Source organism: Fringilla coelebs, assembly GCF_963513975.1.
Source record: "Fringilla coelebs genome assembly, chromosome: 6".
Classification (NCBI taxonomy): Eukaryota; Metazoa; Chordata; class Aves; order Passeriformes; family Fringillidae; genus Fringilla; species Fringilla coelebs.
In genome coordinates this window covers 2631075-2658787 of record NC_140034.1, presented here as the reverse complement: position 1 = coordinate 2658787, position 27713 = coordinate 2631075, and the positions used below count along the sequence as shown (strand labels likewise).

At 56.2% G+C, this 27713-nt stretch overlaps 2 protein-coding genes across 2 annotated transcripts; both read right to left on the bottom strand.

The window, feature by feature from the left end:
- Positions 1 to 12188: 12188 nt before the first annotated feature.
- PTGER2 (prostaglandin E receptor 2) lies at positions 12189 to 17060 on the bottom strand (the record flags this gene model as incomplete). Its single annotated transcript, XM_084207803.1, has 2 exons — positions 12189 to 12434; positions 16218 to 17060. 2 exons carry the CDS (start codon positions 17058 to 17060, stop codon positions 12189 to 12191), a joined length of 1089 nt encoding a protein of 362 aa, XP_084063929.1.
- Positions 17061 to 23591: 6531 nt separating this feature from the next.
- Positions 23592 to 27448, bottom strand: PTGDR (prostaglandin D2 receptor; the record flags this gene model as incomplete). Its single annotated transcript, XM_084207893.1, has 2 exons — positions 23592 to 23929; positions 26633 to 27448. The coding sequence occupies 2 exons, from the start codon at positions 27446 to 27448 to the stop codon at positions 23663 to 23665; spliced, it is 1083 nt and encodes a 360-aa protein (XP_084064019.1). The 3' UTR covers positions 23592 to 23662.
- Positions 27449 to 27713: the final 265 nt, after the last annotated feature.

Genomic DNA, 27713 nt, shown 5'->3' with positions numbered 1-27713 from the left:
TTGGTCTGTCCCATAAATTGGATTTTCAGCCAACTCCTTGTCCCCTTCCACCCTGGCTGTTGTCCCTGGAATGTGGCTCCCTGAGGGAGACACCCAGCTCCCCTGGGCTCTGCCATCCCCTACAGATCCCCTAGGAGGGACAGCGACCTCAGAGCAGGACAAGGACACCCCAAAGGGGTTCAGAGCCTCTGTGAGGATGAGAACCCCACAATGACTCCCTACAAGGACAGGGATCACCCACAGGAGAACAGGGACCCTCCTGGTAAGGTTGAGGATGCCAGCACAAGGATCTCACAGTGACTCCCTAAGGAGCCTCTGAGTGACTTCCCTGCAAGGATGGGGGCCCCAAAAGTGTCCCCTGTTAGTTATGGCCCTGTGGATTGCCAGCAGCCTTCCAGGGTCAGGAAGGAAGCAGTGAATCCAAGCAGGGGTGAAAGGGAAATTAAATAGGATTTAAAAAATGCTCTGGGCATTGCTGTGTGGAGGAAAGTCTGAGAGAAAACATGCCCTCAAGAAGAAATCCTCCCTGGCTTAGCACTTCCTTCTAAAAACACACAATGACTTCAGAAAAATGTGAGAAAACACATTTTCCCTCCCCAGAGGGAGAGAGGAAAAACAGAGGAAAGCAGCAGTGTGATGGTGTCTGGTGACTGGACCTCAATCCTTGTCCTGGCAGGGGTGGGAATGTGCTCCAGGGGCTGGAGCTGTGGGGGCATTGGCAGCAGACATCCCTGAGAGCACCTCTGCAATGCCCAGGCAGAGCTGATCCCCCTCAAAAACTTGTCAGATGCTCGATGTTTGCTCCCAAACAGAAGGGTTGTGCCACCCCTGCGCCCTCCAGCCCCCTCTCAAAGGAGATTATTGAGTATAAACCTTGGAAATCCTGATTTATTCTAACAGCATTCATCCCAGCCATGAATAATTTGGGGAGTAGCTCTTGTGTTTGGCACCGTGGCAGCGCTGGCTGCTTGAGGCTGAGCCCAGTTTGTCCCTGCTGCAGTTGGAAGTGGCACCATGGCAGGAAAATGCTGTGCCCAGGGAGGCAGAACTGGCCTGGATTGAGCAGAAACTCCAACAAGGAGGAAAGTGCTGAGCAAACCACTTGGGGAAAATCTCTCTGAGGGGGAAAGAGCTGCTTGAAGCAGAGGATGCCCTGCCCTGGATGTGCTGGGGGTTGGTTTTGGTCCCTGAGCCCTTTCAAGCATTGTCAGGGCTCTGTGTTTTGCTGTCCTGAGATGCTCCCAAAGCCCTCAGCAGCACCAAGGCTCCAGTTCCCAGAGCATCCTGCAGGGAATGCTGAGGTTCCCAGGGCTGATTGGCTGCTAAAATTGGGGAATGCAAAAGGCAGTGAAGGGAGGGATGATGGCAAAATGCCGCTGAGAAACCAACCAGGCACAGCAGTTCCCGTGGTCAGACACACCAGGACAGAGCCTGGAAGCTTTCCCCTTGTCCTGTTTCCCCTTATCCCTTTGCCCTTTAGTCTTCCCCTCTCCCATTCCCTTCCCCTTGTCCTTGTCCCCTGTCCCCTGTGCCCTGTCACCTGCCCCCTTTTCCTTTCTCTTTTCTCTTGCCCCTTTGCCTTTTCTCTTCCATCCCCTTGACCTCCTTCCCCTTTCTTTTGTTTCCTGTCCCTTGTCCCCTTTCCACCTTCTTTTGCCCCATTTCCTCTTTCCATTTCCTCTTTCCCCTTCCTCTTCCCTTTCCCCCATCCCCTTTCCCTTTCCCTTGTCCCCTGCCCTCTCTTCCCTTCTCTTTTCTCTTGCCTCCTTTCCCCTGACACCCTTCCCCTTTTCTTTGTTTCCTGTCCCTTGCCCCCTTTCCACCTTCTCTTGCCCCATTTCCCCTTCCCCATTTCTCTTTGCCTTTCCCTTGTCCCTGTCCCCTTTTTCTTTCCCTTTTCTATTCCCCTTTCCCTTGTCCCTGTCCCCTTTTTCTTCCCCATTTCTCTTTCCCTTGTCCCTGTCCCCTTTTCCTTCCCCATTTCTCTTTCCCTTGTCCCTGTCCCCTTTTCCTTCCCTATTTCTCTTTCCCTTGTCCCTGTCCCCTTTTCCTTCCCCATTTCTCTTTCCCTTGTCCCTGTCCCCTTTTCCTTCCCTATTTCTCTTTCCCTTGTCCCTGTCCCCTTTTCCTTCCCCATTTCTCTTCCTGTTTCCCTTGTCCCTGTCCCCTTTTCCTTCCCCATTTCTCTTCCTGTTTCCCTTGTCCCTGTCCCCTTTTCCTTCCCCATTTCTCTTCACCTTTCTCTTGTCCCTGTCCCCTTTTCCTTCCCCATTTCTCTTTCCCCCATCCCTTCCCCTTTCCCTGTTCCCTGTCCCTTATCCCCCTTCCCTTTTCTCCTGCCTCCTTTCCCTGGTCCCCATCCCTATTTGAAGAGCTGCAGGTAGGGAGGTTTGCAGAGGCTCTGTGCTCCTCCTCATCCTCCTCAGGGCATTGTCCCTGACAGGAGGGATTCCAGGAACAGCCCCAGGGGACCCCAGATGCCCGGGATGAGGATGAGGATGACCCTGGAGGAAGCAGGAGCACTCCACAGCTTTCCAAAGCCGATGTTTGACATGATCATTCCAAGATGATGAGCAGCTTCCTCCAGCAGCCCTGGGGAGCTCTGGCAGAGCCCCTGAGCAGGGCAGGGGCTGCTCCTGCCTTCCCCAGGCACTGATCTGCTGGGAGGGCTCATCCTGATGGATCTGTGGCTCATCCTGATGGATCTGTGGCTCATCCTGATGGATCTGTGGCTCAGTGCAGCCTCTGCAGGGCCCTCAGAGAGACCTCCCAGCTCAATTAGCTCAATTCCCAGCCCCAGTCGCATGGAAAAGGTCTGGAGCAGAGGAAGCAGCAGCTGCTCATGACAAATAAATGTTGTCTCATGTACACATCCCCTCCCATGACAAACCCCATTGCTGTGCAGGGCCAGAGCTCTGGTAGCACGAATGGCCAGGGATAAACAGGCTCCAAACCACCCTGGAACAGCTTCTTGTAAACAGAGACTTTTCTTTTTAACTCTGTTCAAAACTCTGTCTGCTTTGATGTTTCACATCTGGGCTGGCCCTGACCATTTCCTACTGCCCCCACAAGAGGAGGCTGATAAAACCTTGTCCCTGCTGTGGTGTTTGGGATAGGGGGGTCCCAATAAAAGGCATCCATGGTGGATTTATCCATCCCAGTTCTGCCAACCACTGCTGTGCTGCTTTTTCAGCACCTTCCAGCTGCAGGGGGAGGAGGGTGGTGAGGAGGGTGGTGAGGAGAGCGGCGCTGGAGTGGGTTTGGGGAGGGTGATGTGCTCAAGGAGCTCTGGGGGGTTCTACAGCCCCATTTCCAGCACCACAGAGGGGAAACTGAGGCAGAGCAACCATAGAATCCCAGAGTGGTTTGGGGTGGAAGGGATCTTAAAGCTCATCTCATTCCACCCCATGGCAGGGACACCTCCCACTATCCCAGGGTGCTCCAAGCCCTGCCCAACCTGGCCTTGGACACTTCCAGGGATGGGACATGCCAGACCCGAGGGCTGGAATTTTGCCTGTGGCAGGAGCTCACTCACAACCCAGCTGCTGAGAAAATCAAGATTTCCAGGTGGTTTTTCAGAGAGTTTTCAATTCAGCCACAAAATGGCACCTTCTGCATCTGGAGCAGCCCAGTGGGAACCACAACGAAACCAAAGCCCCAGCACTGGCACATAAAACCCTACAAAGATTTATGGCCTGACTTGCTTGGTAACCCCCGGACCTCTGCTCTCCCCCTCAGCTCATGAGGCTGCTGCTGGGGTTCTGATTTTTCCTAATAAGTGTGGGGTTTTTGGGGGGAGAGGTCACAGGCTCATCCCACAGGGCAGGATGGTGAGAGATCCACCCCGCCCCACGATGCCTCGGAGCTTTTACGGCCCCTATAAAATCCAGATGCTCCATGTGAGTTTGACACTGTTTAGTCTCTGGGTTTGGAAGATTTAGGTCGCTTTGGGAGCAGCAGATGGGCAGCATTTCCCTGCGGATTTGATGGACGTGGGTGTTTGCACATTCCAGGGAAAGCCAGTTTAAAAAAAAAAAAAACAAAGCAGCCTGGCATGGGAAACCCTGGCGACACCCAGGAGTGTCCCCAACACATTCCCCGCCTCAAGCTGCCAAACAGGGACACCAGGTGGCCCTTCCAGAGCTCTGGAAAAGCCCTCGGGCACCGGGGGAGGTGAGATCCCGCCCTCCCTGCCGGGTGCATGGGGACGGGGATATAAATCCTCTCGCAGCCCGTCTGGATGCTCCTCAGGGACAGGACTTTCTCCGGGGGCGGGTGCGCAAGGCAGCGGTGCCTCGGAGCGCCGCTCCCTCCCCGAGGCACGGCCGCTGTATTTTTAGCTCCACGTCCCAGCCAGGCTTGGAAAACTTTCCCTTCTTTCTGTTTTCAGTGGCTTGTGGATCATCCGGGAGCTCTGGCTGGGTTTTTCCCAGTCCCTCTGGTTGGATGTCCCCCAGTTTGAGGGGGGACTCTGGGGGGCTCTGGAGGGCTCTGATCCATCCAGGCCTTTGCCTGTGTGTGCATTTTGGATAAAGGGTGGAGCAGGGAATAGCAGGGATGCAGGAGTACAGGGATGCAGGGGGACAGGGATTCAGGGATACAGGGATTCAGGGATTCAGGGATACAGAGATTCAGGGGTACAGGGACGCAGGGGTACAGGGATCCAGGGATACAGAAATTCAGGGATACAGAGATTCAGGGGTACAGGGACGCAGGGGTACAGGGATTCAGGGATCTGGGGATACAAGGATTCAGGGATACAGGAATGCATGGACCCAGGGATACGGAGGTACAGGGATACAGGGATACAGGAATTCAGGGATTCTGGAATTCAGGGATACAGGAATTCAGGGATACAGGAATACAGGGATTCAGGAATTCTGGAATTTGGGGATTCAGGAATTCAGGGATTCAGGGGTACAGAGATACAGGGATTCAAGAATTCAGGGATAGAGGGATACAGGCATTCAAGGGTACAGGGATTCAGGGATACAAGAATTCAGAGATTCAGGAATTCAGGGATACAAGGATTCAGGGATTCAGGGATTAAGGAATTCAGGGATATAGGGATCCAGGGATTCAAGGGTACAGGGATTCAGGAGTACAGGAATTCAGGGATACAGGGATTCAGGAATTCAGGGATACAGGAGTTCAGGGATACAGGGATACAGAAATTCAGGGATTCAGGGGTACAGGGATTCAGGAGTACAGGAATTCAGGGATACAGGGATTCAGGAATTCAGGGATACAGGGGTACAGAAATTCAGGAATTCAGGGATACAGGGGTACAGAAATTCAGGGATTCAGGAATATAGGGATTCAGAAATTCAGGAATTCAAGGATATAGGGATTCAGAAATTCAGGAATTCAGAGATAGAGGGATTCAGGAATTCAGGGATACAGGGATTCAGGGGTACAGGGACACAGGGATTCAGGGATCCAGAGATCCATGGATTCAGGGGTACAGGGATTCAGGGGTGCAAGGATACAGGGATACAGGGATACAAGATGCTCCAGCTCACCCTCCCAGCACACCCAGCTCCATCTGTGAGGAAAAATGAGCAGCAGGAGGGCTGGAGCTCCATGGAATCATGGAATATTTAGCTTGGAAGAGACCTTAATGCCCATCTTGTTCCAAGTCCTGCCATGGGCAGGGACACCTTGCACTGAACCAGGATGTTCACGTTGTTGTTTTGGTGTCAGAGGAGGAGAAAAACAGAGTTACAGGAGAAAATGTCTGGGCACAGCCCTTCTGAGTGAGGTCACACCCACAGCTGAAATCAATCTGTTAGGCTTGAGAAATGGACAGTTTATGGTAATCTGGGGAAATTAATATGAGACCTTCACCCCCCTGCAGTGCTGAACCCAAAAGCCAGAATGAAAATAGTTGTTATTACTCATATATTGTAAAAAAGCTTGAGAACTCAAAGCTCTGCTGGGAGAGCAGGGAGTGTTCACCTGGAGAAGATTCCAGGGAGTCTTTAGAGCCTTTGCAGGGCCCGAAGGGGCTCCAGGAGAGCTGGAGAGGGACTGGGGACAAGGAATGGAGGGACAGGAGCCAGGGAATGGCTCCCAGTGCCAGAGGGCAGGGATGGATGGGAGATTGGGAACTGGGAATTCCTGGCTGGGAGGGTGCTGGGGCTGATGCAGGGATCCCAGCCCGTGGATTCCACTGCAGGATTGACAAGCAAAACTGATGTGGCACAAGGAATTTATGCCCCCACAAAGGTTTGTTCTGGATCTCTCAGGTTTCACTTTAGGTAATTCTGCTCAGCCCTGCTGCTTCCAAGGTCTCATAACCCCCTCACAATGACAGGGGAAAGCCACAAATGACTCATTTTGGGTCTCAGTGTTGGGCACCAGGCTCTGATTTTAAGCCTATGAAGTCTGGGATGCCACAAACAATCCCTGGAAAAGGCTGATCCCTCTTTCAGAACAGGATCATTCTGATGTGGGTGACCTGAAGAACTCAGAGGAAAGGTTTCCCATGAACATGTGGGGATGCAGAGGTGCAAAACCATCTGCAAAAGCAGAAGGCAGCTGTGGCAAAGCCAAATGTGGCATTTTCCTGTGGCATGGGAAGCCCTGGGACCACTGCAGAGCCAGATGGGAAGCCCAGCCATGCCATGTCCCCATAAGTCACTTCCTTGGCTAATTAATTTAATCCAATTTAACATGGATCACACCATCTGGAGCCCAGGGAGGGTTCCTGTGCCTGGAAAGGCAGCTCTGCTTTGCTTCCAGCATCCCAAAGGTCTGGAGCAGAAATTCCAGAAGTGTTCTGCAGGAATGCTGGGTTTGGACACACCATTGCACCCATCCCATTGCATTCCATCCCATCCCATTGCACCCATCCCATTGCATTCCATCCCATCCCATTGCACCCATCCCATTGCATTCCATCCCATCCCATGGATCTCATTCCATTTCATTCCATCCCATCCCATGAATCCCATCCCATGGATCCCATCCCGTAGATCCCATCCCATGGATCCCATCCCATCCCATGGAACCCATCCCATCCCATGGATCCCATCCCATAGATCCCATCCCATCCCATGGATCCCATCCCATCACATTCCATCCCATCCCATGGATCCCATCCTATCCCATCCCATCCCATCCCATCCCATCCCATCCCATCCCATCCCATCCCATCCCATCCCATCCCATCCCATGGATCCCATCCCGTAGATCCCATCCCATGGATCCCATCCCATCCCATGGAACCCATCCCATCCCATTGCATTCCATCCCATAGATCCCATCCCATGGATCCCATCCCATCCCATGGATCCCACCCCATGGATCCCATCCCATGGATCCCATCCTATCCCATCCCATCCCATCCCATCCCATCCCATCCCATCCCATCCCATCCCATCCCATCCCATCCCATCCCATCCCATGGATCCCATCCCATCCCATGGATCCCATCCCGTAGATCCCATCCCATGGATCCCACCCCATGGATCCCATCCCATCCCATGGATCCCATCCCGTAGATCCCATCCCATGGATCCCACCCCATGGATCCCATCCCATGGATCCCATCCCATGGATCCCATCCCATCCCATGGATCCCATCCCATGGATCCCATCCCATCCCATGGATCCCATCCCATGGATCCCATCCCATCCCAGTCCCATCCCATCCCATGGATCCCATCCCATCCCTAGCCCACCTTTGCAGGGTGTTCCCAAATGCTGCCCATATTTCCTGATCCCCCTGAATGGTACTGAAGGATTTTTGTGGCCCCCAAAAAACCTCAGCCAAAAGAGCCCAAAAATGAGAGTTTCCTCCATGCTGACAGCACAGAAATGGGGGAGATGTTCCAAACAAGCCAGGAAAGGAGGGAGCAGGAGGGAAGTGCTTTTCCTTTCTTCTCTACTCTCCCAAAATGCCTTTTCCCCAAAACCATTGTGTGGGATCAGCACCATTTGGGAATGGAGAGGGATCATTTCCAAGGGGCTGAGGTGCCAGAATAAAGGGTCCAGAGGGGATATTGGTGTCCTGGATTGCCAAGGGAATTGTTTCTATTTGCCATCTGTGTGGCAGTTCTCTTCTGTCCATTGGGCAGTTTTTCCTTATCTCTTCCACACCCACTCCTCCCTTGGGCAGACACCTGCTGATAAGAGGCCATGGAATGTCCCTGCAGGGCTGATAAGAGCTGCAGCATCCCATGGGAGATGTGAGCCCAGAGGGAGGAGCCAAGCATTCCTACCCGGATATAATCTGGAGATTCTGGAACACCAGCACGGCTTCTCCACTGCATTCCCAGAGGAGCAGCAGCTGCCTCTGCCCCTGGATCTCCAGAGGATTCTGCTCCCTTCTCCAGGATCCCTGCTCCAGCAGAACCACCCCTGGCCCTGCAGGAGGGCTGAGCCACAATTCCAATGGCCCTGCTGCAGCACCCTGACCCACAGGGTGTCAGGCTGTGCTCTGGCTCTGGCAGGGTTGGTTTGGTTCGCTGCATTGTTTATTTTATCCTTTCATTTTCTTCCCTAACACAGAACTGTTATTTCCTGCTCCCATATTTTTTCCCTGACAGCCCTTAATTTCAAATTCATAGCAAATAAGAGTGGGGGGGAGGCTCCTTCCTTAGCAGAACACCTGGCTTTCCAAACCCAGACAACTGGGAAGGAATTCTTCCCTGTGAGGGTGGTGGGCCCCTGGCACAGGGTGCCCAGAACAGCTGTGTCTGCCCCTGGATCCTTGGAAGTGTCCAGGGCCAGGCTGGACAAAGTTTGGAGCCACCTGGGATGGTGGGAGGTGTGGATAGGGGGTGGAATGAGATGGGATTTAAGGTCCCTTCCATCCCAAACCATTCCATGATTCTATGGCAGATTTTGGACAAGATCCCCACTCCCTGCACCCCCCCAGGCACTGTGGAAAGTCTCACAATTTTTAGGAAGCCTGAGGAGGAGCAGATGCCCTCTGTTGTCTCCAAGGAATGTCTCCCCCCTCCCTCCTGTCCAGCAGCAGATTCCCAGATGGAAATGCAGGGTTAAAGACCAGCCTGGAGCTTCCCTGTGCCAGCAGGTTTTCGGTGTGGGAATAAAAAAGTCATTAAGGGCTGGCACAGACAATGAAATGAAACTTTGTCATCGTGGATTTGAGCTGAGCAGACGCTGAGGGAGCTGATGAGAGGAAAATTAATTTGCTTTTTCCGAAGGCTCCTGCGTGACGTTAATAAAAGCAGCGTTTTGTGCAGGCTCATGGCTCAGGATGCAGAGATTCACAGTCCTCCCTGTCCTCCCAGAGCTCTGCTGAAGGCCTTTTTCCCATTTGGAAGCAGAAAAAGGAGGAGTTTTTGGATTCCAGAGCTTGGGTGTAATCCCTGGCCAGCAGCTCAGGATGTGTCCTGGCAATGGGGCTCAGGTTTAAGGGGTTCCTCTCCTTGCAATTTCCCTTTTATTTTGGCATTGAATTCGATCCAAATCATCTCCCTGAGCCTGCTTGCCAGGATTGCTGCCCTGATGGTTGGGAGAGTGCCCCTCCTGCAGCAAAAAGCCAATCCCAGGGGATGGATGCTGGGAGGTTCTCTCCCAGCCCTGAATTTCCTGATGAGGAGCCATAAACCTCCCAAAAAAAACCAGCAGCTGCTAATTAGTGGTCAGCAGAGGAGCTGGGGGCTGGCAGGAGTGAATCCTTGGATCCTGGGAGAATCCTGCTTTTGGGCTGTGCCACGGCTCCTGCTGGGCTCTCCTCCCACCCTGTCACATTCCTGCAGGATGCAACCTCCTTGCCATTTCCAACATTTTCCCCAATTTTTTTTACATTTCCTTTCTAAATTTTCTTTTCTTTTGCACTCCAGGCAGCCATTCCCTCTGGCTTAGAGGAGAATTAGGCAACTGGTCCTGAAATTCCAGCGTGAGCAACCAGGTCATGACCATCCAGACAAACAAAGCTCAAGGACCCAAGGCTCTTCCTAAAGTTTTTTGTCTCCTTTTCCAGCTGAGCACACCCTGAGACACGATGGGAGCCCCAAAACCGAGGCCAGATTGTGTGAGGGAATAATTTGGGAAGGGACAGCTGTGCCCTGCCAGTCCTGGGTGGGATGGTGCCAAATTTGGGTTGGCACCAGGATTAATGACATTCCATGGGCGTGGGGAGCACCCCAGCTTCACCCCCACGGGCAGTAAGCTGGAAACCCTATCCCTAAAATTCCACAGCCCCTCCACAGCCCCCCAGCCACGGGGTGCTGCCAAAAATTCATTTGAGCAAGAGCAGCCCCTGCCTGGCATCTGCCCACACATCTCTGGGAGGCCAGGAGACTTCCTGTGGACATTGGCTGCCTGACAGAAGTGACCTCAATTCTGCCTTTTTTTAGGGTGGGTATTTTTGGGGGTGGTGTTTTGATAACAGGTGGGAGCCTTGCCTGCCTCTCCCTGGCTGTGGGATGGGCAGGTTTTAGGGAAGAGCTCAGAGATGGAAATTCTGGAGCTCTGGTAAAAAATGTCATTCTCCATCTGTAAAATACATTTTATTGCCACTTTTTAGGAAATTGGAGGCAGCCACTTCCCCCTGCCAGCCTCTCCTGCTGCCTTCCCGTGGTTTCATCCCACATCCAACACATTTCCTCCAGGAGCCAGACCTGCCCTGAGGAGCATCACAAGCACAAACCCACACATGATTCAGCAGGCTCCTTTGAGAGACATTTATTATTTAAATAATAACTCTTTTTTTTTTTTTTAACATCACCTCGACTCACAAACCACAGAAAAGCCCCAAATCTCAGCACCTTTGGGCTCCCTGAGCAGAGCTGCAGCTCCCAAATGAGACTCCACGCTGGGAATTGCACAGATGTCACTGGGATGGAGCTCAAATGGGAGCCACAAGAAAATTCCTAATGGCAGTGGTGGCCTTGGGATGTGGAGTTGGATGCTCCTCATCCCAGTGGGAACCATCCTGGGGTCCCAAAGAGCCAGAGGAATCCCAGAAAACAAAATAGAGGTGTTGAAGGATGCTGCCCAACTTCAAAACCTGCATGGTTTTTTTGCTTTTATTGATTTTTTTGGGGTTTTATTTTAAATAAACATTTGTCCCAATAAAGGACAAACCCAAACCCCACCAGCAGCACCACCCTGGACGTGGGTGAAGCTCATGGCTGTGACCATTCCCTGGTCAGGCTCTTGATTCCCTTTGTTGGCTCTTCCAAAGGGAATTTCCAAATGGGTGCTGAGGAGAGGCTGCTCTGCTCCATCACAGCACCAGGGAAGTACCAAAATTTGGCTTTTTTAGTACTTTGGTGCCCCTCAGGGACCCACCAGTGCCTAAAATCTCAGGGGTGTGGCACAGACAGACAGACAGACAGACAGACAGACTTGGCCCTGAAAAAGTGCATTTCTTCAGGCAACCAGCCTAAAACAATGGGGATTTTTTAAGGACACGCTGCTCCCTTCCTCTCCCTCCCAATCCTTATGGATCTCAGGGCCCAGATGGGTGTTTGCAGCCACCCAGCCCCATCTCCAGGAGCTGCAGCCCTGCCTGCATCCCCAAACCCCACTGAGACCAGCAGGAACCTCTGCTTCCCAACACCCCCCAGCCGTGGGGTTACAACAAAACCCTCCAGGCTTCACCAGCCCTTCCAACCCTGTCCTGCTGCACTTTTGTCCCTGTGAGAGGCCACAGTGACTTCCCAGGTGACACCTGAGCCACCCCCAGCTGGCCCAGGCTGCAGCAGGCACCGGATGGTCCCTAAGGCAGAGCTCCACAGAATTCCCAGAATCTCTGGGTTGGGAGAGACCTTCAAGGTCATCGAGTCCAACCCAGCCCCAACCCCTCAGCTAAATCCTGGCACCCAGTGCCACATCCAGGCTTTGTGGGAGGGTGACTCCACCACCTCCCTGGGCAGAACATTCCACAACTTTATCACCTTTCTGTGAAAAACTTTTCCTGATATCCAACCTGAATTTCCCTTAGTGCTGCTCCAAGCTGTGTGCTCTGGTTGTGTCAGTGCTGCTGGAGAAAGAGCCCAGCTGAGCACAGGCACCTTTCAGGAGCTGTGCAGGGTGATGAGGGCAGCCCTGAGTCTCCTTTTCTCCAGGCTGAGCACCCCCAGCTCCCTGGGGTTTGTGTTCCCAGCCCCTCTCCCGCCTCGTCGCCTCCTCCGGATGCTCTCCAGCATTCCTTCCCAAGCCGAGGGGCCCAGCACTGCCCATCAGGAGGCAGGATCCTGCCGGCCCTACTGCCCACAGAGGTGTGGCCGTGCTGGCAGCTTTGTGACAGCAGAGGACATGGCGTGGCCGTGGGGGGCCGTGGGGGTGACCTGGCAGCAGAGCACGGAGCGCATCAGGCGCAGCACGGACGGGCGCAGGATGGCGAAGACCCAGGGATCCACGATGGAGTTGATGGACAGGAAGCGCAGGGCCAGCAGGTCCCACTCGTGGTCGCCCTCTGCCTCGCTGAACTTGTTCACGTAGGCACGGATCTGCCAAAGCAGGCGTGGGGAGGAGGTTAGAAACGGCCTCGATTCGCACTCTGGATGTTGGGCTGGGCTGGGTTTATACGAGCCACGTCCACAGAATTCACAGCATGATGGAATTCACAGAGTGACAGAATGACAGAATTCACAGAATGACAGAATGGCAGAATTCATAGAATGACAGAATTCCCAGAATGACAGAATTCACAGAATGGCAGAATTCCCAGAATCCCCAGAATGACAGAATGGCAGAATTCACAGAATGACAGAATTCCCAGAATTCCCAGAATGACAGAATTCATAGAATGGCAGAATTCCCAGAATGACAGAATTCCCAGAATGACAAGAATGCAGAGAATCACAGAATTCACAGCATGAAAGCATGAGAGAATTCACAGAATGACAGAATGACAGAATTCATAGAATGACGGAATTCACAGAATTCACAGAATGACAGAATAGCAGAATTTACAGAATGACAGAATTCCCAGAATTTACAGAATTCACACAATGACAGAATTCCCAGAATTCCCAGAATGACAGAATTCACAGAATGACAGAATTCACAGAGTGACAGAATGACAGAATTCACAGAATGACAGAATTCCCAGAATTACAAGAATGCAGAGAATCACAGAATTCACAGCATGAAAGCATGACAGAATTCACAGAATTCACAGAATTCACAGAATTCACAGAATTCACAGAATGGCAGAATGGCAGAATTCCCAGAATGACAGAATTCCCAGAATTCACAGAATGACAAGAATGCAGAGAATCACAGAATTCACAGCATGAAAGCATGAGAGAATTCACAGAATGACAGAATTCACAGAATGACAGAATTCCCAGAATTACAGAATTCACAGAATTCACAGAATGACAGAATGGCAGAATTCCCAGAATTCACAGAATGACAAGAATGCAGAGAATCACAGAATTCACAGCATGACAGCATGACGGAATTCACAGAATGACAGAATTCACAGAATGGCAGAATTCACAGAATGACAGAATTCAAAGAATGGCAGAATTCACAGAATGACAGAATTCAAAGAATGGCAGAATTCACAGAATGACAGAATTCAAAGAATGGCAGAATTCACAGAATTCATAGAATCACAGAATCACTGGGTTGGGAAAGTCCTTCAGGATGATGGAATCCAACCCAGCCCCAACAGCTCAACTCACCCCTGGCACCCAGTGCCACATCCAGGCTTTGTTAAACACACCCAGGGATGGGGACTCCACCACCTCCCTGGGCAGATAATTCCAAAACTTTATCACCTTTTCTGTAAAAAACTTTTTCCTGCTATCCAGCCTATATTTCCCTTGGTGCTGCTCCAGGCTGTGTGCTCTGCTTCTGTCAGTGCTGCCTGGACAAGGTGCATCCAACCTGGTCTGGAACCCTTCCAGCCACAGTTTCCCTGTATCAGGGCCTCACCACCCTCACAAATAAAGAAATTGTTCCCAATATCCCATCTAAACCTCCTCTCTGTCCTCTCTGAATCATTTCTCCTCGCTCCTGTCACTCCAGGCCTCTGTAAAGAGTCTCTCTCCATCTTCCCTATAGTTCCTTTCAGGTACTGGAAGGTCATAATTAGGTGACCCTAAATCCTTCTCTTTTCCAGGGTGCACAATCCCAATTGTTCCAGCAGAGCTGCTCCATCCCTGCAATCAACTTGGTGCCTCCTCTGGACTCACTCCAACAGCTCCAGGTCTTTGCTGTGCTGGAGGGACCCCAGAGCTGGACACAGCACTGCAGAGGGGTCCCACAATCACCTCCCTCAACCAGGGACAAATCACAGGGAGAAATAATTCCGAGTTTGATCTCCCAAGATCTGCCCCCCCAGGCAGCTCTTTTGGGGCGATTTGGGCTGTCACAGCAAATTTGCCGACTCTGTGGGTTTAAATGAACTTTGAGTGCAAGCTCTGCTTCGTGCAGGGCTGCCGGAGGAAGTGGTGTCTCTCACCTTGAGACCACACGGCAGCAAGGACCGTGGGACACCGAGAGGATGAGCGCCGCCGGGCCGGACCCCGCCGGTCCTTCCTGCGACTGCCGACTCATCCCAGCCCGCGGGGCTTCCTGGAAGGGTGACTCAGCACTCCTTACTCATTCGGGTCACTCGCCACCCCCTCGCTCCGGGCTGGGGACGCGCAGGGATGGGGCCGGGCGGCAGGAGCATCCCTGCCCTGCCCGGCATCCGCCGGGTACCACCCCGGGATGGCACACGCACGCTGGCAGCATTCCAGGCTCTGGTGGGTTTTGGGAAGGAATTTGGTGGCCTGAGGGGTTTGTGTGCCCCTCCTGGGGGGAGCTGTGGGCAGCCGGGGGCAGGAGAGAAAGTGTCACCCCAAGGAGGCAGCTGGGTTTGAGCCGCTGCCAAAGCGTGGCCCCACAGGGGAGGGGGGCGGTGGGAAAAGGGAAGCTGGCTCTGGATAAGGCCATATCTGCCACCACAGGGCCCATGGGATTCCGGCCAGGGCTGCTTTCCCAGCCCCTCTGCCCCCAGCACCCTGCCCACGTGTCCCCACCCGGGGGTTCCGCTCCTACTGACCACAGAGCCAGCCCAGGGCTTTTCTGGGACACGGGAAGAGCTGCCCATCATCTGTGGGTTCATGGTCAGGAGCTGGAGTCTCTCAGGGCGTTGAGGCCCCTGGGATGCTCATCAGCATCTGGACATTATTTCTTTGTTCTAAAACCCCGGCTCGGCTGTATCCTGTGGTTATTTCCTTTTCCCTTAGGAAAAGCAAGGGAGCATGAAGGGAAGGTAGAGTCTATTTAACACCAAGAGTGTGAAATTAGCACTGACTGTGCTCCCAGCCTTGGTGGGGTCACTTCTAAAGGGACCAACTGACCTCCTGCCCTGAGGGCTCACACACCCTGGCTCTGGAGCCATCCATGCTCCTGGTGGAAAAGCACCTGGATGGATGAAAAGTGGCCTTGGGAGGGGAGAGCCCAGACAGAGGCAGGGCACTCGCTCTCTCCACTCCTTCACTTGCCTGTTTTGATCCTGGATTTCTGCTGGAAGCCTCGTGCAGGGATGGGGCATGGGATGTGGGGATGTCCCTTGGGATGACACGTGCTGTGGCTGCTGTGCCAGATCTCTGTTCCCAGAAATCTCCCATCTCTGTGCCAGCGCCTCAGTGCTGATGCAGAGGAGCAGAAACCTCTGTCTGACAGCGAGGTGGGTGCAGCCTCCCACATCTCCAGCTCCATCCTCAGAAATTTGGGATAATTTAGCATGGATATCCACTGCTTCCAGCCCGGGGCAGCTCCTTCATCCCCTCTCTAGAAGTGTAATTGGTTGTTTTGCCATTCCTCACACCTCCACCATGAGTTCCTGGATCCTGGGAATCTCAGGGATGATGTGTGGCCCAGGAGACCCTGCCTGAGCCACATGGCCTGGCCTTGGAGCCTCTGTGGGGTGGGAGGGCACCTCTGCTCCTGCCACATCATCCTCCCGCCACCCCATTCTCCTGTCAGATGACCCTCCTGTCAGACCATTCTCCTGTCAGACCATCCTCCTGTCAGACGACCCTCCTGTCAGACCATTCTCCTGTCAGACCATCCTCCTGCCCCCCCATCCTCCTCCTGGCCCTGGGGGCACAGGGAGTGATTCCCCCACTCCCCAGGGATGTGCACATTGCCAGGCTCATGGCTGAGCTGGACTCTCCCAAGCTTTAACCCCAACCCTCGAGGTCTGGCCAGCAGAGTTGGGGGATGCTTTGCAAAGGCCAGGAGAGAAATGTGAGTGCTGGGGAGAGAGGACAACCGGCGACACTCACCGTGAAGGGCAGGGAGCAGATGACGAAGGTGATGGTCATGATGGAGAGCAGCAGGAGGTGGTCGATCTCCTCGGCCATGGAGAACATGCGCCGGCCGCAGCCGCCGGCCCCGCGGGGCTGCTCGGGGGCGGCCACCCTGCGGCTCCTCTGCCCGCGGCGGTGCATGCGGGCCAGGTTGACGATGACGCTCAGGTTGCAGAGCAGCACGGCGAGGATGAGGAAGAGGAGCAGCGTGGCGTAGAGCAGCGAGAAGGTGACGTTCAGCCCCGCCACCTTCCCGTCGCTGCGGGGCGACTCCAGGTGCATCTGGATGAAGCACCAGGTGCCGGGGCAGTACTGCACGTAGCGCCCGAAGCCCAGCAGCGGCAGCGAGCAGAAGGCGGCCGAGAAGGTGTAGATGGCCGGCAGGGCCACCAGGCCCGTGCGGGGGCTCAGGAAGCGCTCGTAGAAGTACGGCTGCCCCAGGGCCAGGCAGCGCTCCAGCGCCATGGTGAAGAGGATGAGCATGGTGGCGAGGCCGAAGAAGCTCATGGCGAAGCCGAAGTAGAGGCAGATGTGCCCTCCGCGGGCCAGGCTGGTCAGGGTGAGGTTGCGGTGGTAGGAAGCGAGCACCAAGGGGCTGACGGAGCAGGTGCCCAGCAGGTCGGTGACCACCAGCGCCAGCACCAGGACGTGGAACAGCGCGGGCGGGCGCTGCCGGGCTCCGCGGCGGCGCAGGAGCAGCCCCAGCGCCAGGAGGTTGCCCAGGAGCCCGGCCGAGAACATCAGGGCGCTGACCAGCGGGCGAGCCCCGGCCGGCAGCGCTGTCCCGTCGCTCCCGTACGCCCGGCCCGTCCCGTTCATCCCGCGCCGCCGCCGCCGCACGCCCGACTGCGCTGCCGCCCCCGGCACCGGCACCGGCGCCGCCCGCCCCGACGGCACCGCCCCGCCCGCCGCCCCCTGCACCGCCCCGGGCTCCCGGCACCGCCCCGGGCCCCCCCGGGCCAGCGCTCGCAGGGATGGACGGAGCGGAGGCGGGGAACGCGCACGGAACGACCCTGGCCGGACCGAGAGTCCCGGCACCGTTCTGGGAGCCTCGGACACGGGCAGTCCCGGTACCGGTCTGAGAGCCTCGGACACGGCCAGTTCCGGCACCGTTCTGGGAGCCTCGGACACGGGCAGTCCCGGTGCGGGTCTGAGAGTCCCGGTACTGGTCTGAGAGCCTCAGACACGGCCAGTCCCGGTACCGGTCTGAGAGTCCCGGTACCGGTCTGAGAGCCCCGGACACGGGCAGTCCCGGTGCGGGTCTGAGAGTCCCAGTACCGGTCTGAGAGCTCCGGACAGGGCCAGTCCCGGTACTGGTCTGAGAGCCCTGGACACGGGCAGTCCCGGTGCGGGTCTGAGAGTCCCGGTACCGGTGTGGAAGCTCTGGACACGGTCAGTGCCGGTGCGGTCCGATGGTCTCGGTACCGGTCTGAGAGCGCCGGACGCTGTCAGTCCCGGTGCGGTCCGAGAGCCTCAGTACCGGGCCGGGAGTGCTGGGGCAGCCCCGGGATCGCTGGGACGGTCCCCGGTGGAACCCAGCCCCGGGTCCGGCACGACCGACCCCGCAGCCCGACCGGGAGCGTCTCTTACGATCGGCACCGTGTCGGTCCAGGAGCCCCGGTGCCGCTCCAGGAGCCCTGATGTCGGTCCAGGAGCCCCGGTGCCGGTCCAGGAGCCCCAGTGCCGGTTCAGGAGCCCGGTGTGGCTTCAAGAGCCCCGGGCACGGGCACTTCCCGTGCCAGACCGGGAGCAGCTCTCAGGGCCGATCCCGGCGCGGCTCCGGCAGTCCCGGTGTGGCTCCTGCAGCATGGAGTCCCGCTCTGTCCCGGTGCTAATCCAGGAATCCCAGTGCCCTTCCAGGAGACCCTCGGTGGTCAGAGACTCCCGGTGGTGCCCTGGGCCAGCTCCAGTCTGGCCTGAGAGCCCCAAGGCACAGCTGGCCCCGGTGCTGACTCCAGAACCCCAGAGCCCCCTGAGCCCAGCTGAGCCCAGGCTGTGCAGGGAAACTCCCATTGCTCCAGAGGAGCCCAGGGAGAACTCCCTGCCCCGTGGCTGGCACCAGGCCATGTCCCCATTGTGCCCCTCTCGTACATGCCATCAGAAGTCCCCAAGGGGGTGCAGCCTTGCCTGGCCATGACCTTAAAGCCCATCCAGTCCCGCTCTCTGCCATGGGCAGCTCCCACTACCCCAGGCTGCTCCAAGCTGGAACACATCCAGGGCTGGGAAACCCACATGCTCCATCCCAGTGGCCTCAGATGCCCCCTCCATCCTTCAGGACACCAGCCCTCACTGAAATAAAGCTGCCTTTATTTCAGCAGTTGGTGCTTCACAGGTAACTTCCAGAATAAAAAAATCTTTTCCCTCCCGTGGCCCTGGGGCTGTCCCAACAGCTGTAACAATTTAATTTTCAATTTACTCCCTGCACCTCAGTGAAAGACCGAGGCAGGGCTGCCTCCAGCAGGGACACAGCAGGTTGCAGCCACACCGGTGTCTTTGGCTGTTATTTTAGAAACCACTCTTTTGTAACAGGAACTTCGCAGAGGAAACATGGGGCACAGCAAACTCCAGGGCCGGGGGAGCTGCGGTTTGTGACAGCACCTCCAGCTCCCAGGGGCCACTCCCAGGCCTGGCTTTGCTTTCCCCTCTCACACAGCTCAAAGGACTCTTCAGAGTGCTGGGGAGGACGAGCTGAGGGTGAGGTGGCAAAGCCACGGCCCCAGCTCTGTTCCCATGGTCAGGTCAATGGGTGGGACAGAGGGGATGATGATGTTTAAGCCAACCCAGAACACCTCACCGCAGGTGAGCCAGGAAAACACATCCCAGGAGCTCTTCCAGCCCTGCTTCCAGTCCTGATCCAGCAGAGCACCCAAGCACAGGGACACATCTGTTGGTGGGAGCCATCCCCTCTGATCCCAGAGGGTTGGGTGGCACCCTGGCATCCTCAGCCCTCCTTTGTGCCTCCCACAAACTCAGCTGAGGCTGGATCCTGCCCTGATCCATCCAGGCAGCGGCAGAGTGCCCATCCAGAGCCCTTTTCCGAGCAGCAGGCGCCCTGTAGGGTGCTCCAAGGCTTTTCCCAGCCTCCCACTCCTTTCTGGCATTCCGTGTCACAGCTCAGGAAGGGGTTTTGGCTTCTTCTGGAGCTCATTTTCCTGGCAGCCTAATGGAGCCTTAAATACCCTTCTGGGGCTTCAGGCTTCTCCACTGACAGTTGTCTCTGATGGGATTTTTCTGCAATAATAGGAAAATTGCTGGGCTTTTGTTTTTTTTTTTCATTCCCCCTTGTGTGCTGGAAACCAAGAACAGGCTGCTTGGTACAATCTGTCCTGCCTTGGGAAGGGTTTGTTTTCTTCCCCTTGCTTCCATGTTTAGCTCGTGTCCTGCCTCCAGCGAGGGCCATATCAAATCCTAGAATTATTTAAGTTGGAAAAGTCCTCGAAGACATTGAGTCCAACCATTCCCCAGCACTGCCAAGACTACCACTGACCCATGTCCCCAAGTGCCACATCCTCACAGTTTTTAAATCCCTCCAGGGATGGGGACTGCCCTGGGCAGAGAAATTTTCTCCAATATCCAATCTAAACCTCTCCTGGTACAACTTGTGGCTGTTTCTCCTTGCCCTGTCCCTGTTCCTTGGGAGCACAGCCCGACATCCCCAGCTGTCCCCTCCTGGCAGGAGCTGTGCAGAGCCACCAGGTCCCCCCTGAGCCTCCTTTTCTCCAGGCTCAGCCCCTTCTCAGCTCCCTCAGCTGCCCCTGATGCTCCAGACCCTTCCCTGGTCACACTCCAGCCCCTCATACATCCTCTCAAGGTTTGTTGTCATTGTTTTCCTAAAAGAAGATTTCCAGGCTTGGCCCAGTTGGAGAAAACTCTCTGGGCCCATAGGAAAGTTTGATGAGCTTCATAGAGGGGGCTCAGCCTCTGGAGTTTGCTGCCTGTGGCTGGGGAGGGTGTTGGGATCCTGCTCCATCCTCAGTGGATTTTAAAGGGTGGCTCTGGCACCAGGGACACGGAGGAATCCAGCCCTCCTGCTTATGGTGAGCAAATTTAATCCCTTTTCAACCAAACCTGTTTATGGTGAGTGGAGCTGATCCCTTTTGAACCAAACCCCCATCCTCACTTGTGTTTAACAATTCCACCCAACACTTCTCTTTCCAAACCTTCCCACCCCTTACCTCGTGCTCCAGAGCTTCCAGCAGCCCCACTCCCCATCCTGGCCGAGCAGGGCTGAGCCCTGGGCCAGGTTTTGGTGCCTTGTCTTCCCATCCCGTCCCAGGAGCTGGGTGCAGGGGTTAAAACCCAGAGGGAGCCGCTCCTGGGCTGGCTGGGGCTGCTGGCAGCCCTGGCACCGCTGCCTGCCCAGGCACGCGTCTCCCCGCCTGCAGAACGGCTGAAAAATGCAGGAGGCAATAAAATAAAAAATGGGCTCTCTGCGAGAGCGAAACAATTTGTCGGGAAATGAGCTTGAAGTTGTGCCTGGATTTCGTGAGCTGAAATTAAAAAAAAAGCCGAACCCAACACCCTGAGAGTGATTTATGTCCAGGAAAGGAGCGAGATGAGGGGAGAGGTGATGCTGGTGGCAGCAGTGACAGCGTGGGACAGGACAGCTGGCAGTGCTGGAGGGTGACAGGGACATAGCAGAGCCGCCCAGAGAGCATCGCTGGCGTGGAGCGGCACCCCGAGCTGAGCAGCGCCTCTTTATCACATCTTTATCACATCTTTATCGCCTCTTTATCACATCTTTATCGCCTCTCTATCGCCTCCATTAAGCGCCAGGTCCGGCCCTTGGGAACGGCTGGGCTGGCACGGAGGGGTCCCCCGGGGAATGACTGAGCACTGCAGGAGCCCGGGGGGAGGATGGATCAGGGAGGGATCCTCAGCAGCTCTCCCCTCCTCAGCTGCACCTCCCTGAGCTTTCTCGGTTCCTGTTCAGCGATATTTACAACCAGCCCGCGCGTTGTCGGGATTTTTCATTTCAATTCTTATTTAGTTTATATTTCCCTCTTATTTTGATCGTTTCCAGACTGAGTAAGGAGGGGATCTAAGCTTCCACATAACTCCTGAAGCCCCAAACTGTACGTGTTTTAGGAAAAAAAAATTCACAGAAAGAATAATGAAGCCCTGGAATGCTCTTCCCAGGGAGGGGGTGGAATCACCAGCTCTGGATGTGTTTAAAAAAACACTGGACATGGCACTGGGTGCTATGGTCTGGTTGAGGTGTCAGGGCATGGGTTGGACTCAGTGATCTCAGAGGTCTCTTCCAACCTCACCATTCTGTGATTCTGTGTTGAGGCACTGAAAAATGGGGTGCCCACGGGACCAGCCTGGGGTGGAGAACACCCGTGGGCTCCTGGCTCCTCCTGCCTGGGGACGTGCTGCCATCTCTGGCGAGGACGGGGACACGGCAGCCCCGGGAACAGCCGGGAGCGAGGATTTATCCTCCGGGAGGCTGCAGCCCCGAGCCCAAACCTCGCCGGCTGCAGCCGCCGCTTGGCTGGCCCGGAGGCAGCAGCGCCTGGCTGGAGACTCCAAGTCTGTTCCCAGAGCAGGCAGGACACCAGGAAGGGCAGGATCCCGATTAAAAGCGCTGCTCAGGCCAGAGGAGCGTGTCAAGGTCACTGGGAAATGTGTAGTCCCAGCCAGGGAGCAGGGATGCTGCAGGGATGGGGGGTCACTCATCCATGGGCTCCATGGTTCATTTCCTGAGCTGGTAAAATCACGGATGGGTCAGTGATGAGGCGTTTGCATGGTCTCAGGGCTCAGGGGGAATCTATTTTTGCACCTTAATAAAGAACAATGATTTGGTTTGTGTTGGTTTAATTACTGATTTCCATGGATGGTGGTTACCCTGGGATCTAAACACACACGTCATGGGCCAGGGACCTTTCCTGGGCCAGGGATCTCTCCCGGGCCAGAGCCTCTCCAGGGGTGAATCCTCACAGGCACCAGGGGCAGATGATGCCCTGCACACCCAGAATGCCCTCAGCTTGGAAATCTTATCCCACCTCAGTGACCATTCCATGATCCTACATCAAACACTTCCAGCCTGGCCGTGCCTGCTCCGTCTGTCCCGAGTGGAGCCCGGGTCTGCTTGGGGGGGAGATCCCAGTTTAGGGGGACAACAACAACAAAGTTTTCCAGGGCTGTTATCTCATCTGGCTGCAGTGGAACAGATCCCAGGAAAGCCACGGAGCAGGCTGGGAGCTGTTGACTCTGCAGCCCCACGTGGGCCATCTCCAAGTCAATACCACGCCAGTAACATGAAACCAATCCACGAACCAACCCCCGTTTCCTTTCTCCTCGGAAAACCCCGAGGAGAGGCACCGAGCTGGCAGCTCACAGGTGCCCCCAAAACATCCCCAAATACAGCTCTGCCCTTTTCTCCAGCTGGGAGCAACAGCCAGAGCCAACCTCAGCAGGTCACCTCCAGAAAGCTCCAAGATATTGCTCCTTCAAAAGCAGAATCTGTTTGGCACTGAGAGTAAACATCACATGAGAGCAGGCAGGAACACGGCTACACCTTGCAAGGCTTAGCTAAACAGGGGAGAAAAATACCCTCTGTCTCCTCCAAGGGCACTAAGCCGTTGGTCATGGTGATTTTTTTGGCCTAAATGGTCGCTTAAGGCAAAAATTAGATCCAGTTAATACCTGTGGTTGAGAGGAAATGGATCTTCCATTAAAAGGATTGCCCTCTTGCACGCCGGGCTCTGTGTTCTCTCAATTACTGCTCTCATTAAGGCTCAGGACAGTCATAAATACTGAATTTAAATAATTACAGCAGAACAGGTACAGCTGACGAGCACAGATGCAAAATCAGTGCTCGGAGTTTTCCAGAGGAGAGCGAGATAAGGGTGGACAAAGCACAGCCCTGCCTTGGGAATAGGGAAGAGGCAGGGCAGGGGTGCAGGGTGTGCCAGGGAGGGATTCCACCTGCACCCAGCTCCTCCTCACACCAGGAATTGCTGCTCGGATTTCTGAGTCCCTCCTGCCCCTCAGCCGGTCTGGGGACACCCCAAACCCATTCCTTGGCACGGAATGGGATCACGCACGGGCCAAGGCGATGAAACACTGAACCACTTTTATTCCAGGGGGACACACCCACACTTCTCCTCCCTGCGCGTCCCCACTGCCCTGATCCACACTCCAAAACCCCTCTGCCTTCCTGGCGCCGGGCTCTCCCCAAACCCTCCACAAAACGCTGCAGCTCCGAATATTCCCAGATCCCAGGAGATGCCAGATCCTCTCCGGGACAAAACGCAGCCTGGGGAGGGCACAGAAACCCTTCACGGCGTCCCTCGCAGCGAGCTGGACGCTGTCCCCGCCCTGCCACCGCCTCGCGATGCTCCAGGGCAGGGCTGCGGGGCCGAAGGCTCGCTCCTCATCCTCGCCAGCAGCCGCCGGCTTCTGCCGCGGCGCCGCGCTCAGGGGATGCCGGGCGGCGGGGGAGCTGTCCTGCCGCAGCCCGGGGCACAGAAGGGGCTGTCAGCGGCAGGGCTGGAGCCCTTCAGAGAGGCTCTGCGGGAGCCCAGCCGGCGGCAGACGCGGCGCACGAAGGAGCGGAAGACGGAGGTGCGGAAGATGATGAAGACCCAGGGGTCCACGATGGAGTTGACGGAGAGGAAGCGCAGCGCGCTCAGGTCGGCGTTCTCGTTGAAATCGGCGGCAAAAGCGCCCATGTAGGCTCGGATCTGGCCAAAAAAAATCATGCAGGAAATGGGAGAGAGTTAGGGAAGGGAATGGAGGGGAATTAAGGGAGGTGTTGGGATGGTGGGGGTAAAAATATTCCCAGGGCAGCAGAAGTTTTAACGCCATGGATGGCATCAGGGTGTGCTGTGAGCTGTGGGTGCAGCTGGATCAGGGTAGGTCGTGGCTCAGGGATAGCACATCCTGTCAGGACAAGGATGTTAGAAGTGGAAATGTGGTCCCAGTGACCAGGATTTCTTCATGGATGAAGGAATCCTCCAACCTTGGCAGGTGCTGCTCTGTCCCCAAGGCCGGGGCACCCCACTTGTGCTGATCCCCTTGCCATGAAATTGGATCCATCCATCGGATAACTCATCCTGGGCTGGTCACAAAACCAGTCTGAGCCCAGCTGTGCCAGGGCTGTGGGTGGCTGACACCTCATGGTATGGTTCCAGAGGTGACAGGAAGAGGATGTGGAAATTGTCACCCCGCACAGCTCCCACCCTGATTTTGGGGTGGCCCCGCCTGTGGCCCCAGCTCTGCCTGCAGGGCCTGATGGAAAGGTGGAACTGCAGGATCCTACCCAGGAGTGGGGGACAAAGGGGACACAGAGGGGTCCCTCCTGCCAGGGGGCTCCCAGCCCTGGGGAAGAAATGAGAGGATTTCAGGGGGGGCACAGGGAGCTGGATCTGCCCAGCAGCTCTGGGACATGGGGGTGGGAATGGGGGGGTTTGAAGGGTTGATAAGGGTGGGAGTGGGGGGTTATTGAGGGGTCTGATAGGAGCAGGAATGGGGGGGTTGAAGGGTTGATAAGGGTGGGGATGGGGGGCAATTGAGGGGTCTGATAAGGGGCATCATTGAGGGGTCTGATAAGGGTGGAGATTGAAGGATCTGATGGGGGTAGGAATGGGGGTTTTGAGGGGTCTGACGGGGTGGGGATGGGGGGATTGAAGGGTCTTACAGGGGTGGGAATGTGGGGTTTTGAAGGGATGATAAGGGTGGGGATGGGGGGGTTTGAAGGGTTGATAAGAGTGGGAATGGGGGGTTATTGAGGGGTCTGACAGGGGTGGGAATGGGGGGTTTTGAAGGGATGATAAGGGTGGGGATGGGGGATGATTGAGGGGTCTGATAGGGATGGGGGACAATTGAGGGGTCTGATGCAAGGAACTCACCCCCCTCCCAAACCTTAAACCCCTCGGGGGCACCCTCAGAGGAACAGAGGGGTGGTTGTGGGCTGGGGGTGGGGGTGATTCCAGTGGAGTTAAAGCAGCAAACTGATCCCTGGGATGGGGAGAGGACACTCAGCTGGGACTGGAATAATGACCTGACCCCTCCAGCACCTCTGGGACAGAGAGGTGATGATGGGGGGGTTGTTTTAGGGGGTTAAAACAATGGACTGACCCCTGGGGATGTGGTACTGGGACTGGGTATTCCAGGGAGGGGCAGTGGAATGGCCCTGCCTGGGACAGAGGCGGGGAGGGGGGCAAATATTCCAAGGAAATTTGAGCAATACATCAACCCCCAGGACAGGGTGGTGGGGTTGTTGTGGTTATTCCAGGAGGATTAAACAATGAATTCATTCCCCCATCCCAGGATGGGTGTTGGACATTATTCCATGGGGGCTAAAGCAACACTCAGATCCCTGGGATAGGGTGGGGGACACTCAGAGGGGGGACAAGGTAATTATCTGACCCCCCCCAGAACCTCTGGCACAGGGTGGTGCTGCTGGGGGGGTTATTCCATGAGGCTTAAAGGATAATCTTTAATTAAAATATATGTATTTGTTTATGAATTTTTATTATATAAATTTAATTTATTTAATTAATTTAAATAAATTGTGGACTGGGGATGTGGTGCTTGTGTCAAGGGTGGGCAACATCCCAGAACGGGATAGTGGAGCCAGGGGGGATTTATTCCAAGGGGATTAAAGTCATAACCTGACCCTTGGAGAGGGTCCTAGAGGGTGGCAGGGGTGGGTTACTCGCAAGGGACTAAAGCAATGATCTCCTGGCACCTCCAGGAGTGGGTGGTGGCTCCAGAGTTTATTCCAAGGGGCCTAAACAACCCCTGACCCCTGGGAGTGGGGGGTGGTGGTGGGGGGGTTATTCCAAGGAGTTTCAGGCAATGACCTGGTCCCTGTGGGCAGAGTGGGGGAGGATTTAGAAGGAGGCAAAATCTTGGTCCGCAGGAGCTGCTGGTGGTGTCAGGGTTTATCCCAAAATCAGAGCTCTGACCTCTCCAGGACTGAGTGGTGCTTGTTGGGGGGATATTCCAGGGTGCTTTAACGACACCCTGACCCCCATGGACAGGGTCAGGGACCATTCCAAGGGGGCCAAATCGTCATGTGAGGAGATGGTGCTAAGAATGGATATTTTTCCAAAAGGATTAATGCAACAGCCAGCCCCTGGGGCGTGGGATGATGAAAATCTGAGGAGGGCCAAAGCAGCCACCCACACTCCCAGGGTCAGGGGCTGGTGGGGGGAAAATTCCAGGGTGCCTGACCCCCATGGACAGGGTGGGGGGCTATCCTAATGGGGCCAAATCATCGATCCGACCTCCCTGCGAGAGCACGGTGCTGAGGACGGGACACTTCCCAAGGGATTTCACGCACTGACCGACCCCCTGCGAGGCACCGGAGCGGCCCCCCCACCCTCCCGGGGGCAGGGCGATTTTCCCGGAGCCGGGGTGGGGGCGCTGGGATTACTCACGATGAGCGGCAGGGAGCAGACGGTGAAGAGGACGGTCATGAGCCCCAGCAGGACGAGGTGGTCGAGCTCCTCCATGCGCGGGGCGGCGGCGGGGGGGGTCCCGCGGCGGGGCTGCCTGCGGGCCATGCCGTACAGGTGCCGCATGCTGCTCACGTTGCACGCCACGATGGCCAGCACCAGCAAGCCCATCAGGCTGGCGTAGAGCACGGGGAAGCCCAGCTGGCCCGGACCACCCCCGGCCATCCGGATGAAGCACCACGTGCCCGGGCAGTACTGCATGGGCGCCCCGAAGCCCAGCAGGGGCAGCGCGCAGAACAGCGCGCACAGCCCGGCGGCCGCCGGCCCCAGCGCGGCGCCCAGGCGGCGGGTCAGGTGCCGCCGGTAGAAGTAGGGGTGGCCCAGGGAAAGCCAGCACTCCAGAGCCATGGCCAGCAGCAGCAGCGTGGGGGCCAGCCCGAAGAAAGCCATGAGGAAGGCGAAGAGCTGGCAGAGCACCCCCGGCTGCTCCTCGCCGCGGCCGCCCGGCCCCAGCTCGCTGAGGCTGCGGTTGTAGGCGTAGGCTGCCAGCACCATGGGGCTGATCAGGCACTTGCCCAGCAGGTCGGTGACCGCCAGCGCCGTGACCAGCACGTAGAAGGCCGAGACCCGCGGCGGGCGGCCCCCGGGCGAGCGGGAGCGCCGGCGGTGCTGGCCCAGCAGCAGCAGCGCCAGGACGTTCCCCAAAAGGCCGGCGGCGAACAGCACCGAGCTGGGCACGGCCGACTGGCCGCTCTCGATGTGGCGGCTGCTGCGGCAGCGGTAACCCTCGGCCTCCATGGGGTGCCCCGCTCCGGGATGCGCTGCGAGGGATGCCCCGCTCCGCCTCGGGACGGCCCGCGCCGCGCCGGGCTGCGGGGAATGATCCTCGCACCGGGATGGGACTGAACCCCGCACCGCACCGGGGGATGGGACGGATGCGATGGGACGGACGGACGGACGGATGTCCCGCAGCGGGATGCGATGGGATGGATGGGTCGTACCGGGATGCGATGGGATGGTTGGATCGCACCGCGCCGCGGCTGCCGGTGGCGACTGTCCCCCC